We start from the raw sequence: 15,180 nt of genomic DNA, 5'->3' as shown, positions 1-15,180 counted from the left end.
AATAAGATGTGTCCCAGGAACCTTCCTTTCTAAACATTATTATCCTTGTTGCTTTCCTTTGTATACTTTCTATTCTATTAATATGTGATTTCTCAAATGGTGCCCACATTGAAAATTGAATAAAGTAATAGAGCTTTGTATAAGTTCAACATAGCTAACCAGGACATATTTTTACTACATTTTGAAATGAAACCAAGCAATCTGCTTGCTTTACAACATATATAATTAACTTGTGTATGACACTAATGAAAATGGCAGTAAAATAAGAAATAATTGATTTAATACATACTTGGATAAAATCATGCATAATTCTATTATTTCACAAGATTCTAAAAAAAAAATACTTTTCACAGATGTGCAAGATGGTTCAGTGACCTCTGCATTACCACAGTCTGACATCCAAGGCAGTCAACAAGGTAGGATCCACTGGTTACATTTTAAAATAAAACTAAATAGGCATATTATAATAATAACTGTAGCACATTTTGAGTTATTTAAACTGAAAATGTATAGTTATGTGACTCTCCAAAATGAACAACATGTATAACTCAAAAAATCAAAAGCTTTGTCATTTAAATGTGCAATCTATAAATAACTGTCTTTTCTGTATTTTTGTTGAACAGATGTAACAAAACAATTAGGTTCATATTATGGTTCTACATACAATACAACACATACTGACACCACATTTTTTTACTAATATTCCAAAAAAATATTACATCTTCGCAGATGAGCAAGATGATACAGAGACCACTACACAAGAAAATGAACAAGGTATAGTGTGATTCATTGTTTGGCCATGATTACATGTATCTATTACAATTACTAACAACATTGAATTGAGCCACAATTAATTACGTTAACCTGTTGAAAATGGAAAAATAAGCACGTACATCCTTGGATAAAATTATGCATAATTAGTCAGGTTCCTCATGTATGAAAATAGGGGTTCCGTAGGATTTTAATGCCCAAAGTGAGATTTCACTTGATTTTACTTTATTATGGTGCTAGGATACCAAAAATGCTAGGTAACAAATTTTCACGATCCCGTAACCATGGTAACAGCCCCAAATTCAAAATGGCGACCAAATGGCCATATCTCCATAACCCTTTGGTCTAATGACAAGATATTGGTATCAAAATACTCGGAATATATTTATTTATATTCATTGTAATAGAACATTTTTACTAAATGCAACCTACCTACTATTGACCCTTGACCTTGACTCGTACTGTATCTTAAAAACGGCTTGTCATAGAAATTTTAAAATGGTCTCAAATTGCTCAGACCATATATATTTATATTTATTGTAATGCAATATTTTGTAAAAAAATGTCCGGAAGCAAAGTTATTGACCTTTGACATAGAGAATAGCTTACAAAGATTTTTATTCAGTAGTCTCTGGTCATATCTCCATAATTCTTTGGTCTATTGACAAGATATTGGTATCAAAATACTCGGAATAAATATATATTTATATTCGTTGTAATAGAAAATTTTTACTAAATGTTAATTTTCTTTACAAGTGACCCTTGACCTTGAATCGCACTGTATCTAAAAAACGGCTGGTCATGGAAATTTAAAAATGGTCTCAAATTGCTCAAACCATACATATTTATATTTATTGTAATGTAATATTTTGTGAGAAAATGACCGGAAGTAAAGTTATTCACCATTGACAGAGGATAGCTTTACATTACAAGGATGGATAAATATTGGTCAGATGTTTTGGCCCTACTCTGACGTAATTTTCACTTTTAATAAGAATACATCATTACTTAAGTAATGTGGGATTCCAACAACCTTCAGGTCACTAGCTGGCGTTCACTAGGATAATTATGTTATGCATTCAGTTCTTTTCTAAACTCACATTTTCAATTTTTCAATTGCCACTTTGAACCTCTATAAATTGTATTAATTGAAGATTTCTGATTTGGCTAAAAGTAGTAAACAGAGTGAGATTTGAGACTTGATGGTAATTATAACCTATATTATTAGGAAGGTATCTTGGAGATTTGTTTTGCCCGTTACTGGTTTTCATTTATATGCTCGTCTTATTGCCATCAACAACAAATGAACCAGCTTGGTTTGATGTAGATGACCCAATAACAGTGAATAAAAGATTGTAATTAATTTAAATGTAAAGAAAAAAAAAATCTGTATTTAAATAGTGCTCTCTTCCCCGATCAGGCTCTAGAACAGAAGGAAACAGTTAAAATGGGTTGGTGGTCTTGTTGGCATTACTTAAAATGAGGAAATCGAACTAGATATACCATCAAACTCACTCTTCAACACAAAACACAGTAAATCATTCAAGATTTCATCAAAATACTGTACATTCATAACAAAATAAACACCTTTTTTAACATTGTCTTAATAATTGCAAAAGAAAGAAATATATCTTAAACAGAGATAATAAAAAATGAGTTGTCGAGCTTTTTAAAGTTTGTGACAAAAGTCTGGTTGACTCCCTGAAAAGAAAATGAAACTAAAAACATTTAGTAGCTTGAAGGAGATAAAATCATAAGATACTGTAAACATCAAAAACCTCTTGGTCACTTTTGTTTCTTGGCTTGGCGATAATGACTCACAAAATGGCAGTCAATGTTGATTGCTTCTCATATCGCGAAACATCTAAGAACCAAGGAACGTCTAACCACATAATAATGTATGGCTGGCAGCAGTTCAATGTATGAGAAACCTCCATATATGAAAATGTTTCAAGAAAAACAAACATTAAAGGTACAAAAGTTGAAGAAGCAACCACTCTCACTCCTTGACTGTCTTAATGGCAACGAGGATGCTGACACAATAAATGCATGGTAATTGATGTAATTAAAGATGTTTTAATCCAATTTTGGAGCTCTAGTTTCTTATCAGGAAAATTGTAAAAGTATAGCAATTAACATTTCAGGAAAAGTGCAGGAAGAATCAATTTGACTACGTCATTTTAGTGAAGGGTGGATGGGAGGAAAATGAATACAGTGCAATGAATTTCTGCTGTAATTTTTACTATTGTCCAAAGTTGTTTACATAGATAAATGTGCTTACTTACACTATAAAGTATATAGGCCTACTATTTATAAAATATATAAAAACTAAATATGTGAATTAGAAATTAAATAATGGAATGATAATAATACGTATAAACTCATTTTTTAATCCTACCACAAACAATTGCCGATACATGCTCAAATAGATAAATGCTTATACATAAAGTTGATGTTTATTAGGTCAATGGTCAATAACTTTACTTCCTGTCATTTTCTAACAAAATGTTACATTAAAATAAATATAAATATGTATGGTCTGAGCAATTTGAGACCATTTTTAAATTTCTATAATCAGCCGTTTTTTAGATACAGTGCGAGTCAAGGTCAAGGGTCAATAGTGCAGAAAAATAACATTACCGGTTACATTTAGTAAAAATGTTCTATTACAACGAATATAAATATATTGATTCCGAGTATTTTGATACCAATATCTTGTCAATAGACCAAAGGGTTATGGAGATATGACAAGAGACTACTGAATAAAAATCCTTGTAAGCTATTCTCTATGTCAAAGGTCAATAACTTTGCTTCCGGACATTTTTTTACAAAATATTGCATTACAATAAATATAAATATATAAGGTCTGAGCAATTTGAGGCCATTTTTAAAATTCTATGACCAGCCGTTTTTAAGATACAGTACGAGTCAAGGGTCAATAGTACAGAAAAATAGCATTTCCGGTTGCATTTAGTAAAAATGTTCTATTACAACGAATATAAATATATATATTCCGAGTATTTTGATACCAATATCTTGTCATTAGACCAAATGGTTATGGAGATATGGCCATTTGGTCGCCATTTTGAATTTGGGGCTGTTACCATGGTTACGGGATCGTGAACATTTGTTACCTAGCATTTTTGGTATCCTTGCACCATAATAAAGTAAAATCAAGTGAAATCTCACTTTGGGCATTAAAATCCTACGGAAATACACGAGGACCCTGACTAAATTGTATTATTTCACAAGATTCCAAAAAAAACTACTTTTTCACAGATGTGCAAGATGGTTCAGTGACCTCTGCATTACCACAGTCTGACATCCAAGGCAGTCAACAAGGTAGGATCCACTGGTTACATTTTAAAATAAAACTAAATAGACATATTATAATAATAACTGTAGCACATTTTGAGTTATTCAAACTGTATACATTTTAGATGAAAATGTATAGTAAGGTTACTATCCAAAATGAACATAGACAGTCATTTATTTCAACATGTATAACTCATAAAACAGCTTTGTCATTTAAATGTGTAATGTATAAATAACTGTCTTTTCTGTATTTTTGTTGAACAGAAGTAACAAAGCAATTAACTTCAGATTCACAGAGTACTGTTAATGAGGAATCTCAAACACAAATGAAGAAAGGGATGATTGAGGAACAGGAAACAAAACTTGAAGCAAAGAGTGGTGAGTTAAGGATCATACTTTTTATTTTATTTCATCACCACACAAAGTTACAAGTCAGTTACAAAGTTGAACAATAGAAAATGATGAATAGACATTTATTTAAACATATATAACTCAATCAAAAATGTTCTAAAGCTGTTCTTTAATATACTGTTCAATACATAATGTATACATTACTATATCCTTTATATTTGTCTTTATAACAGAAGTGACAAAGGAATTACCATCAGATTCACCAGGGAATGTTAATGAGGAATCTCGTACACAATTGGAACAGGAAATTAAATCTAAACCAGAAACTGGTGAGTTAAGTCTCATAGAATAATTTGTATATTATTATATGGTTAATTTGGCCTGAAGCTGGCCTTTAATATGCTGTTCAACGTATACTAACAATGACTGTCTTTTCTGGATGTTTTTATTGACCAGAAGTGACAAAGCAATTACCATCAGTTTCATCAGATACTCTTATTCAAACACAAGTAGTGGAACAGGAAACAAAACTTGAAGCAAAGAGTGGTGAGTTAAGGATCATAAATCAATTTACTTTTTATTTTATTTCATCACCACTCAACAGTGACACAAGTCAAGTCAATTGCAAAGTTCAACAATAGAAAATGATGAACATATTTAAACATAATTATATAAACAAAATCAAAAGCCCTGTCTTAAAGCTGGCCTTTAATATACTGTTCAACCTATGCTAACAATAACTGTCTTTTCTGGATGTTTTTATTGACCAGAAGTGACAAAGCAATTTCCATCGGATTCATCAGATACTCTTAGTGAGGAATTTCAAACACAAGTAGTGGAACAGGAAATTAAACCTGACCCAGAGAGTGGTGAGTCTCATAAAATATTAATTGTGTTATCATATGGTTAAAATAACTTTAAATGTGATTTTATAGAAAGATTTCAGCTAAATTTTTTTTACATCCTCCACTTACCAATTTTTACCCACCACAATAGAGCAATATCATGTTCATTCTGCACAAAGAATTCTGAATTAGTCGTTAGTTTTTCTGTAACAGTGATTTTTTCGAAAAATTTCATTTTTCTACGATTTTGACCAACAATTTTATGCCTAATTTTTTATAAAACGATAAAAATAATTCAAATTTGTTTGATATTTTTATTTGTTACACATATCTTCATCAATAGGGAGGTTTCGCAACCTTACGAATACGATAACGAAAACGTCACGTACACGTATCCGTTAGCCAGTAAAAATCTGTTTCGCATGGCAACGAATATTGAGGGCGCCGTCCAAAATATGACTGCGGTAAATTTGAGCGAAGCGCAGGTACGTGTTGCTTGGTTGCCTAGGCCTAGCGTAACATCAAAGCGAGTGAGGACTTTAAAAACTGCTATTTATCAAAATTGACCTGGCATTTTAGTAAATTACTTTAGTAAATTAATTTCAATAAATCTATAATTATATTATAATCATAAATCATTCCTGATTCAAATGCAAAATGTGCAAAATAGATCAAAAACTATACTCGTTTTGTAGTTACGAATATGACTGGTGATATTCGTCAACACGAATACGCTTTACGAATATGAAATGGGGATCAGCTCAAAAGTTTCACAAATGTGTGACGTATCTGTTTTCGTTATAGTATTCGTAAGGTTGCGAAACCTCCCTATTATCCAGTGGGAAAACCATATTCTATAAAAATTATAGAAGAAATAGTTTTTATCATGAATTAATAAAAAAAACAGGAAATCCAAAATAGATGTAATGATGTCATTAATATGCAAATTTGCTATTTTTTTGCAAATTTCTTAAATGCATATACGCACATAGCTGGGACTAATGCTGCGCAGTGAAATGGTTAAATCAACAAAAACAATTTCAATGAAATAAATGTAAACATTTGTGTATTTTAAATAATTAATAATTTATTGCCATCTGTCACAATTTAAATTCCCATCTTAATAAAATAATACTAATGACAATGGCAGTAAAATAAGAAATAATTGATTATACATCCTTGGATAAAATTATGCATAATTAGTCAGGTTCCTAATGTATGAAAATAGGGGTTCCGTAGGATTTTAATGCCCAAAGTGAGATTTTACTTGATTTTACTTTATTATGGTGCTAGGATACCAAAAATGCTAGGTAACAAATTTTCACGATCCCGTAACCATGGTAACAGCCCCAAATTCAAAATGGCGACCAAATGGCCATATCTCCATAACCCTTTGGTCTAATGACAAGATATTGGTATAAAAATACTCGGAATATATTTATTTATATTCATTGTAATAGAACATTTTTACTAAATGCAACCTACCTACTATTGACCCTTGACCTTGACTCGTACTGTATCTTAAAAACGGCTGGTCATAGAAATTTTAAAATGGTCTCAAATTGCTCAGACCATATATATTTATATTTATTGTAATGCAATATTTTGTAAAAAAATGTCCGGAAGCAAAGTTATTGACCTTTGACATAGAGAATAGCTTACAAGGATTTTTATTCAGTAGTCTCTGGTCATATCTCCATAATTCTTTGGTCTATTGACAAGATATTGGTATCAAAATACTCGGAATAAATATATATTTATATTCGTTGTAATAGAAAATTTTTACTAAATGTAACCGGAAATGCTATTTTCTTTACAAGTGACCCTTGACCTTGAATCGCACTGTATCTAAAAAACGGCTGGTCATGGAAATTTAAAAATGGTCTCAAATTGCTCAAACCATACATATTTATATTTATTGTAATGTAATATTTTGTGAGAAAATGACCGGAAGTAAAGTTATTCACCATTGACAGAGGATAGCTTTACATTACAAGGATGGATAAATATTGGTCAGATGTTTTGGCCCTACTCTGACGTAAATAATTCCAACAACCTTCAGGTCACTAGCTGGCGTTCACTAGGATAATTATGTTATGCATTCAGTTCTTTTCTAAACTCACATTTTCAATTTTTCAATTGCCACTTTGAACCTCTATAAATTGTATTAATTGAAGATTTCTGATTTGGCTAAAAGTAGTAAACAGAGTGAGATTTGAGACTTGATGGTAATTATAACCTATATTATTAGGAAGGTATCTTGGAGATTTGTTTTGCCCGTTACTGGTTTTCATTTATATGCTCGTCTTATTGCCATCAACAACAAATGAACCAGCTTGGTTTGATGTAGATGACCCAATAACAGTGAATAAAAGATTGTAATTAATTTAAATGTAAAGAAAAAAAAATCTGTATTTAAATAGTGCTCTCTTCCCCGATCAGGCTCTAGAACAGAAGGAAACAGTTAAAATGGGTTGGTGGTCTTGTTGGCATTACTTAAAATGAGGAAATCGAACTAGATATACCATCAAACTCACTCTTCAACACAAAACACAGTAAATCATTCAAGATTTCATCAAAATACTGTACATTCATAACAAAATAAACACCTTTTTTAACAGTGTCTTAATAATTGCAAAAGAAAGAAATATATCTTAAACAGAGATAATAAAAAATGAGTTGTCGAGCTTTTTAAAGTTTGTGACCAAAGTCTGGTTGACTCCCTGAAAAGAAAATGAAACTAAAAACATTTAGTAGCTTGAAGGAGATAAAATCATAAGATACTGTAAACATCAAAAACCTCTTGGTCACTTTTGTTTCTTGGCTTGGCGATAATGACTCACAAAATGGCAGTCAATGTTGATTGCTTCTCATATCGCGAAACATCTAAGAACCAAGGAACGTCTAACCACATAATAATGTATGGCTGGCAGCAGTTCAATGTATGAGAAACCTCCATATATGAAAATGTTTCAAGAAAAACAAACATTAAAGGTACAAAAGTTGAAGAAGCAACCACTCTCACGCCTTGACTGTCTTAATGGCAACGAGGATGCTGACACAATAAATGCATGGTAATTGATGTAATTAAAGATGTTTTAATCCAATTTTGGAGCTCTAGTTTCTTATCAGGAAAATTGTAAAAGTATAGCAATTAACATTTCAGGAAAAGTGCAGGAAGAATCAATTTGACTACGTCATTTTAGTGAAGGGTGGATGGGAGGAAAATGAATACAGTGCAATGAATTTCTGCTGTAATTTTTACTATTGTCCAAAGTTGTTTACATAGATAAATGTGCTTACTTACACTATAAAGTATATAGGCCTACTATTTATAAAATATATAAAAACTAAATATGTGAATTAGAAATTAAATATTTGAATGATAAAGTATATACTATTTATAAAATATATAAAAACTAATTATGTGAATTATAAATTAAATAATGGAATGATAATAATACGTATAAACTCATTTTTTAATCCTACCACAAACAATTGCCGATACATGCTCAAATAGATAAATGCTTATACATAAAGTTGATGTTTATTAGGTCAATGGTCAATAACTTTACTTCCTGTCATTTTCTAACAAAATGTTACATTAAAATAAATATAAATATGTATGGTCTGAGCAATTTGAGACCATTTTTAAATTTCTATAATCAGCCGTTTTTTAGATACAGTGCGAGTCAAGGTCAAGGGTCAATAGTGCAGAAAAATAACATTACCGGTTACATTTAGTAAAAATGTTCTATTACAACGAATATAAATATATTGATTCCGAGTATTTTGATACCAATATCTTGTCAATAGACCAAAGGGTTATGGAGATATGGCCAGAGACTACTGAATAAAAATCCTTGTAAGCTATTCTCTATGTCAAAGGTCAATAACTTTGCTTCCGGACATTTTTTTACAAAATATTGCATTACAATAAATATAAATATATAAGGTCTGAGCAATTTGAGGCCATTTTTAAAATTCTATGACCAGCCGTTTTTAAGATACAGTACGAGTCAAGGGTCAATAGTACAGAAAAATAGCATTTCCGGTTGCATTTAGTAAAAATGTTCTATTACAACGAATATAAATATATATATTCCAAGTATTTTGATACCAATATCTTGTCATTAGACCAAATGGTTATGGAGATATGGCCATTTGGTCGCCATTTTGAATTTGGGGCTGTTACCATGGTTACGGGATCGTGAACATTTGTTACCTAGCATTTTTGGTATCCTAGCACCATAATAAAGTAAAATCAAGTGAAATCTCACTTTGGGCATTAAAATCCTACGGAAATACACGAGGACCCTGACTAAATTGTATTATTTCACAAGATTCCAAAAAAAAACTACTTTTTCACAGATGTGCAAGATGGTTCAGTGACCTCTGCATTACCACAGTCTGACATCCAAGGCAGTCAACAAGGTAGGATCCACTGGTTACATTTTAAAATAAAACTAAATAGACATATTATAATAATAACTGTAGCACATTTTGAGTTATTCAAACTGTATACATTTTAGATGAAAATGTATAGTAAGGTTACTATCCAAAATGAACATAGACAGTCATTTATTTCAACATGTATAACTCATAAAACAGCTTTGTCATTTAAATGTGTAATGTATAAATAACTGTCTTTTCTGTATTTTTATTGAACAGAAGTAACAAAGCAATTAACTTCAGATTCACAGAGTACTGTTAATGAGGAATCTCAAACACAAATGAAGAAAGGGATGATTGAGGAACAGGAAACAAAACTTGAAGCAAAGAGTGGTGAGTTATATCTTGGCTACCTTTTGTATTGACATTTTTGTTTGATACATTTTTGTTTGATACAATAAAGAAGAAGAAGAAGTTAAGGATCATACTTTTTATTTTATTTCATCACCACACAAAGTTACAAGTCAGTTACAAAGTTGAACAATAGAAAATGATGAATAGACATTTATTTAAACATATATAACTCAATCAAAAATGTTCTAAAGCTGTTCTTTAATATACTGTTCAATACATAATGTATACATTACTATATCCTTTATATTTGTCTTTATAACAGAAGTGACAAAGGAATTACCATCAGATTCACCAGGGACTGTTAATGAGGAATCTCGTACACAATTGGAACAGGAAATTAAATCTAAACCAGAAACTGGTGAGTTAAGTCTCATAGAATAATTTGTATATTATTATATGGTTAATTTGGCCTGAAGCTGGCCTTTAATATGCTGTTCAACGTATACTAACAATGAATGTCTTTTCTGGATGTTTTTATTGACCAGAAGTGACAAAGCAATTACCATCAGTTTTATCAGATACTCTTATTCAAACACAAGTAGTGGAACAGGAACCAAAACTTGAAGCAAAGAGTGGTGAGTTAAGGATCATAAATCAATTTACTTTTTATTTTATTTCATCACCACTCAACAGTGACACAAGTCAAGTCAAAGTTCAACAATAGAAAATGATGAACATATTTAAACATAATTATATAAACAAAATCAAAAGCCCTGTCTTAAAGCTGGCCTTTAATATACTGTTCAACCTATGCTAACAATAACTGTCTTTTCTGGATGTTTTTATTGACCAGAAGTGACAAAGCAATTTCCATCGGATTCATCAGATACTCTTAGTGAGGAATTTCAAACACAAGTAGTGGAACAGGAAACTAAACCTGAACCAGAGAGTGGTGAGTATCATAAAATATTAGTTGTATTATACTTGTTAAAATAAAATAACTTAAAATGTGATTTTATAGTAAAATTGATAAGGTAAATAACTTATTTAACTAATCTTTAAAAGACCATGTCTTTTATTATTAGTCAAGAATAAAAGCTGATACACTAAACAATATCTTCATAAATACTGTCGTGATATTTATATATAAGTTGCTGTGACACTTACAGGTCACCGTACTTTGATCACTCAAACAAAACATATTCATTTAATGGTCAGCAATGTATTATCAACAAACTTAAAAATAAGAGATAGTTCTCAATCCAATGTAAATAGAACAGTTTATATTTCATCAAAGAACATATTGTTAATCTTATTTTGATATGCTTACTCTATAAATTGAACAACAGATTATTGGCAAATTTCTTTTGCTGTTGGTTGGGTTTGGAAATAAAAAAAAAAAAAAAAATTATGATTGGTCAAAGCTCTCTGTGAAGCTGTCAACATCTTTGAAAAATAGGCTTCTGGGCTCAACTAAGTATTTGCTGTCCCCTCTATCTGGGAAAATTGGCCGTTGGTAGAGAAAAAATTGGGTTTATGATGCTTGTGATATTTAATTCTTAATACTGATACTCATTTCAGATCTGCAGTCGCCAGAAAATGACAGGTAAGTAGTATAATGAGTGGCGCATTTATCACAGTATCTATACTGTTTATTTATACTCTCCAATAGCATAGAGATAAACCAACACCCTGCTAGTTAATTGTATGCCCTTAGGTGATAGTCTGGAAGGAATATTATTACTATCACTTGTGTGTCTATCAGTTCAGTTGTATACTAATAACATAACCTGTTAATACAACCATAAAGTTTAACCATAAAAATAGTGTTGAAACAATTTTACACAAAATCAAGAATAACAAACATCAAAAGAACTTTTAAACCCAACCACCAAATAATAATAATGAAACAATCCTGGTTTTATATAGAATTACATTCTGCATAAACTTAACGGACCTTTTGTCCTACCAATATTTTCAATTTCAGTAAGATACATGGATGCCACAATTCCGTTTTGGCCGACAGACTCACATATTTATACTTGTCTCCTGGACTAACATGCTCCTGGTTTTATATTCTCCCGTATTACAAAGATAACTGAACTTTGATGTATATGTGTTGCTTTCTGCAATAAAATATTTAAAAAAGAAGCTCAAAACGCGTACAAATTTATGATATTTAAGTCATAATTTATTGATCCCCTTATTGAAGGGGATTCTTTTCACATAGCCATCATGGTACCAATTGCTCCTTGCATTTCCTGATTTTGATAATAATACCGTAAAAAAGGGAGTGGGGAGGGGTTGCTAGAACCATAAAAACCCTCCTGCTTACGAGTCTGTTATCCTTATTATAGTTTTACTAATGTGTACATATACATTTTTATTTCTAGCCTGAAAGAAAGCATACAGACATTTGTCAAAGGTAATTTCCTTAGTCTTATGTTGAAACCGAATAAAATAAAATCAAGTCATGAGTCTTAAAAAATTGAAATGAGGCAAATCAAAGAAATGTATTTTTTTCACTTTTAAAACTATAAACAAAATAATTATCAATAACAAAAATAATTAAGTTCCAACAAATATAAAAGTTGTAATTGTAGATTTTAATTTTGAAATGTAATAAACACAAATAAAATATAATGAAAGAACTGTAAAATCTTGAAAGCTCACAAAAGATTTAAGGTGCTTAAATCAATTATTTTGTTTTCACTTTTTCTTTCAGAGAACTGTGGCTTGATAATTTGTTGTATTGTAGTTGTGGTATTGGCATATATTTGGGCTCTATGATGTTTATAGAGGATTTATTGTTATGCAGATAAAAATGTCTATTTTTTCAATGATGGGATTCTATCTTAGTACCACAAATAGTATAGCCTGTTTCACTGCGCACCAGGCCATATGAATACCTGAAGAAATCTGAGTTATGTTGTAAACCACTTTGATACAGATAGATTATTACATACCACAATAAACCATACTTTTTAATATGCCATCTTTAAAAATTAAACAAGTGAGATCTTCTTAGTAGAATACTCGCAGCTTTAATATATCAACATTATTAAAGAAAACAGGTTAACGGTATTTCTTATCAAATTTAGTTTTAAAACCTTTTCAGTACAATTCCGATCAATTTGATAGTACCTCATAACCCCTGGACGCCAGTATCTCTCTATACTCACCAACCTCCACCCCTCTTCAATCAAATCCTTCCCAGTATAAATTTCAATTCAACAACTTCATAGTGAGAGACCAAGCGGACGATATATAGCTATGATAGGCAAATTCTGTAAATGAATAGTTTTTAAATACTTATTTTATTAACATTAATTGTATATTGTAAATATATTTGTAAAGAATTTGAATACATCTTAAATTATAAATATAAATATTGTTATACTGTATAAATTAATATTTATCTGTGTAAATTATTATTTTTTACATTGTTGTGTTGAGGACCCCTTCTGAAATAACTATCAAGCTTAAAGGGGATGGGGGGAGGGGGTGAGACTACAGTTATCAATTCGAACAATAATTGATAAAATGCTTTTAAATTTTGAATTTAATTTAGCAATTATTTCATTCTGCCGTTGCGATAAATACACCCGTCCATACAATGATGAAATATCAGTATCATTTAGCAGTAGGACAACCCCACAGAAATGAGGCATTTGAAATCTATGGATCATGTAAGATTCAGTTTAATGTAGGTTTGTATTTGCTGATACAAACCAATTGCTCAATTTCAAAATTTAATGGAAAGTGGACGGACAGACAGACATACATACTATTTTGTTATATTTACAGTTTAGATACCTGAAAGTTGTACATAATTAGCACACACATTAAAAATGTTTTATTCTTCAAATATTGAAACACTGTATTTAGTTAAATTCCTCTACAATCTTATTGTGTTTTCATTAGTGTATATTGCAGCTATGTTGATAAGAATGTGTTAAATGAAAACATTTGGTCAAATATATATTTGATATGTTTTTGTTGGTGCTAAGATTGATACTGATATTAAATGTTGAAATTGTTTGTATTGTCAAAAATGATAACAACAGTGATTATATTTTAAATCAAATCATGTAATAACATGACAATCTAAATGTATTGTAACCAAGACAATATTAATAAGCAATTATTTAAATATATATATATATTTGTAAAGAATTTTAATACATCTTAAATTATAAATATAAATATTGTTATACTGTATAAATAATAAATAATTTATTTATATAAATAAATATTTATCTGTGTAAATTATTATTTTTTATTACATTGTTATATTGAGGACCCCTTCTGAAATAACTATCAAGCTTAAAGGGGATGGGAGGGGGGGGGGGGGGGGGTGGTGAGATTAGTTATCAATTCTAACAATAATTGATAAAATGCTGTTTAAATTTTGAATTAAACGATAAATACACCTGTCCATACAGTGATGGAATATCGGTATCATTTAGCAGTAGGACAATCTTGCAGAAAACGAGGCAGTTGAAATCTATGGATCATGTAAGATTCAGTTTAATGTAGGTTTGTGTTTGCTGAAGACAATCATTGTGGATAATTTAAACCGCAAGCTGTAGTTGTTGGTACAATTGATGATAACTATTAATGATGTAGAAATTTATCAGTCTGTGTGAACTGTCATCTTAAAATATGTTTTTAATTTATATTTTTCAATGTCAATGTTTTCATGCTTAATGCTGCATTTTGAGTAAAGATTGGCTTACTGTAATTAATATAATTTGCTTTTCTTTCTTTTCTAAATACAGTAAATGATGGACAGAGTTTGAATAGTACAGAATTAAATTCTTGCGCCCTCTAATCCTTCCCCTTACCATACTAGACATTGACACAACTTTGTTGAATCTCACTGTGCTACTAAACGCCACTTCTCTAGCCCTGTTCCATATTTGATCCGGTTGTTATACCATGGATTAAAGAATATAATCCATGGTTAAACGAACAATGATTAAAACTAATTTAATGTTTGTTGAATAAATTTTGTACAGTACTAAATTATATTTTTTATGAATGAATTTTAAATTTGTTAAATGAGAAGTTCTATATTTTGATGTTTTTTCACTTTCAATTCAATTTTGTAAATTAAACTCAATTCAGTATTTATGCTGCCTGGCTATGT

The 15,180-nt window shown here is 30.4% G+C and overlaps 1 protein-coding gene across 1 annotated transcript in view; it reads left to right on the top strand.

Moving 5' to 3' along the window:
* LOC144837847 (uncharacterized) overlaps positions 1 to 14,146 on the top strand; it is a 336,690-nt gene extending 322,544 nt beyond the window's left edge. Inside the window, exons 33-39 of the mRNA XM_078693127.1 lie at positions 5,208 to 5,306; positions 9,654 to 9,716; positions 9,954 to 10,067; positions 10,882 to 10,980; positions 11,610 to 11,634; positions 12,422 to 12,453; positions 12,754 to 14,146. Coding sequence (XP_078549253.1) covers positions 5,208 to 5,306; positions 9,654 to 9,716; positions 9,954 to 10,067; positions 10,882 to 10,980; positions 11,610 to 11,634; positions 12,422 to 12,453; positions 12,754 to 12,818 — 497 coding nt within the window. The 3' untranslated portion in view covers positions 12,819 to 14,146. The remainder of the gene's footprint in view (positions 1 to 5,207; positions 5,307 to 9,653; positions 9,717 to 9,953; positions 10,068 to 10,881; positions 10,981 to 11,609; positions 11,635 to 12,421; positions 12,454 to 12,753) is intronic.
* The last annotated feature ends 1,034 nt before the right edge of the window (positions 14,147 to 15,180 follow it).

Source organism: Antedon bifida, chromosome 3 (genome assembly GCF_963402885.1).
Source record: "Antedon bifida chromosome 3, ecAntBifi1.1, whole genome shotgun sequence".
Classification (NCBI taxonomy): Eukaryota; Metazoa; Echinodermata; class Crinoidea; order Comatulida; family Antedonidae; genus Antedon; species Antedon bifida.
The sequence above is the reverse complement of the archived record's forward strand: the minus strand, read 5'-3'. Positions and strand labels throughout refer to the sequence as shown.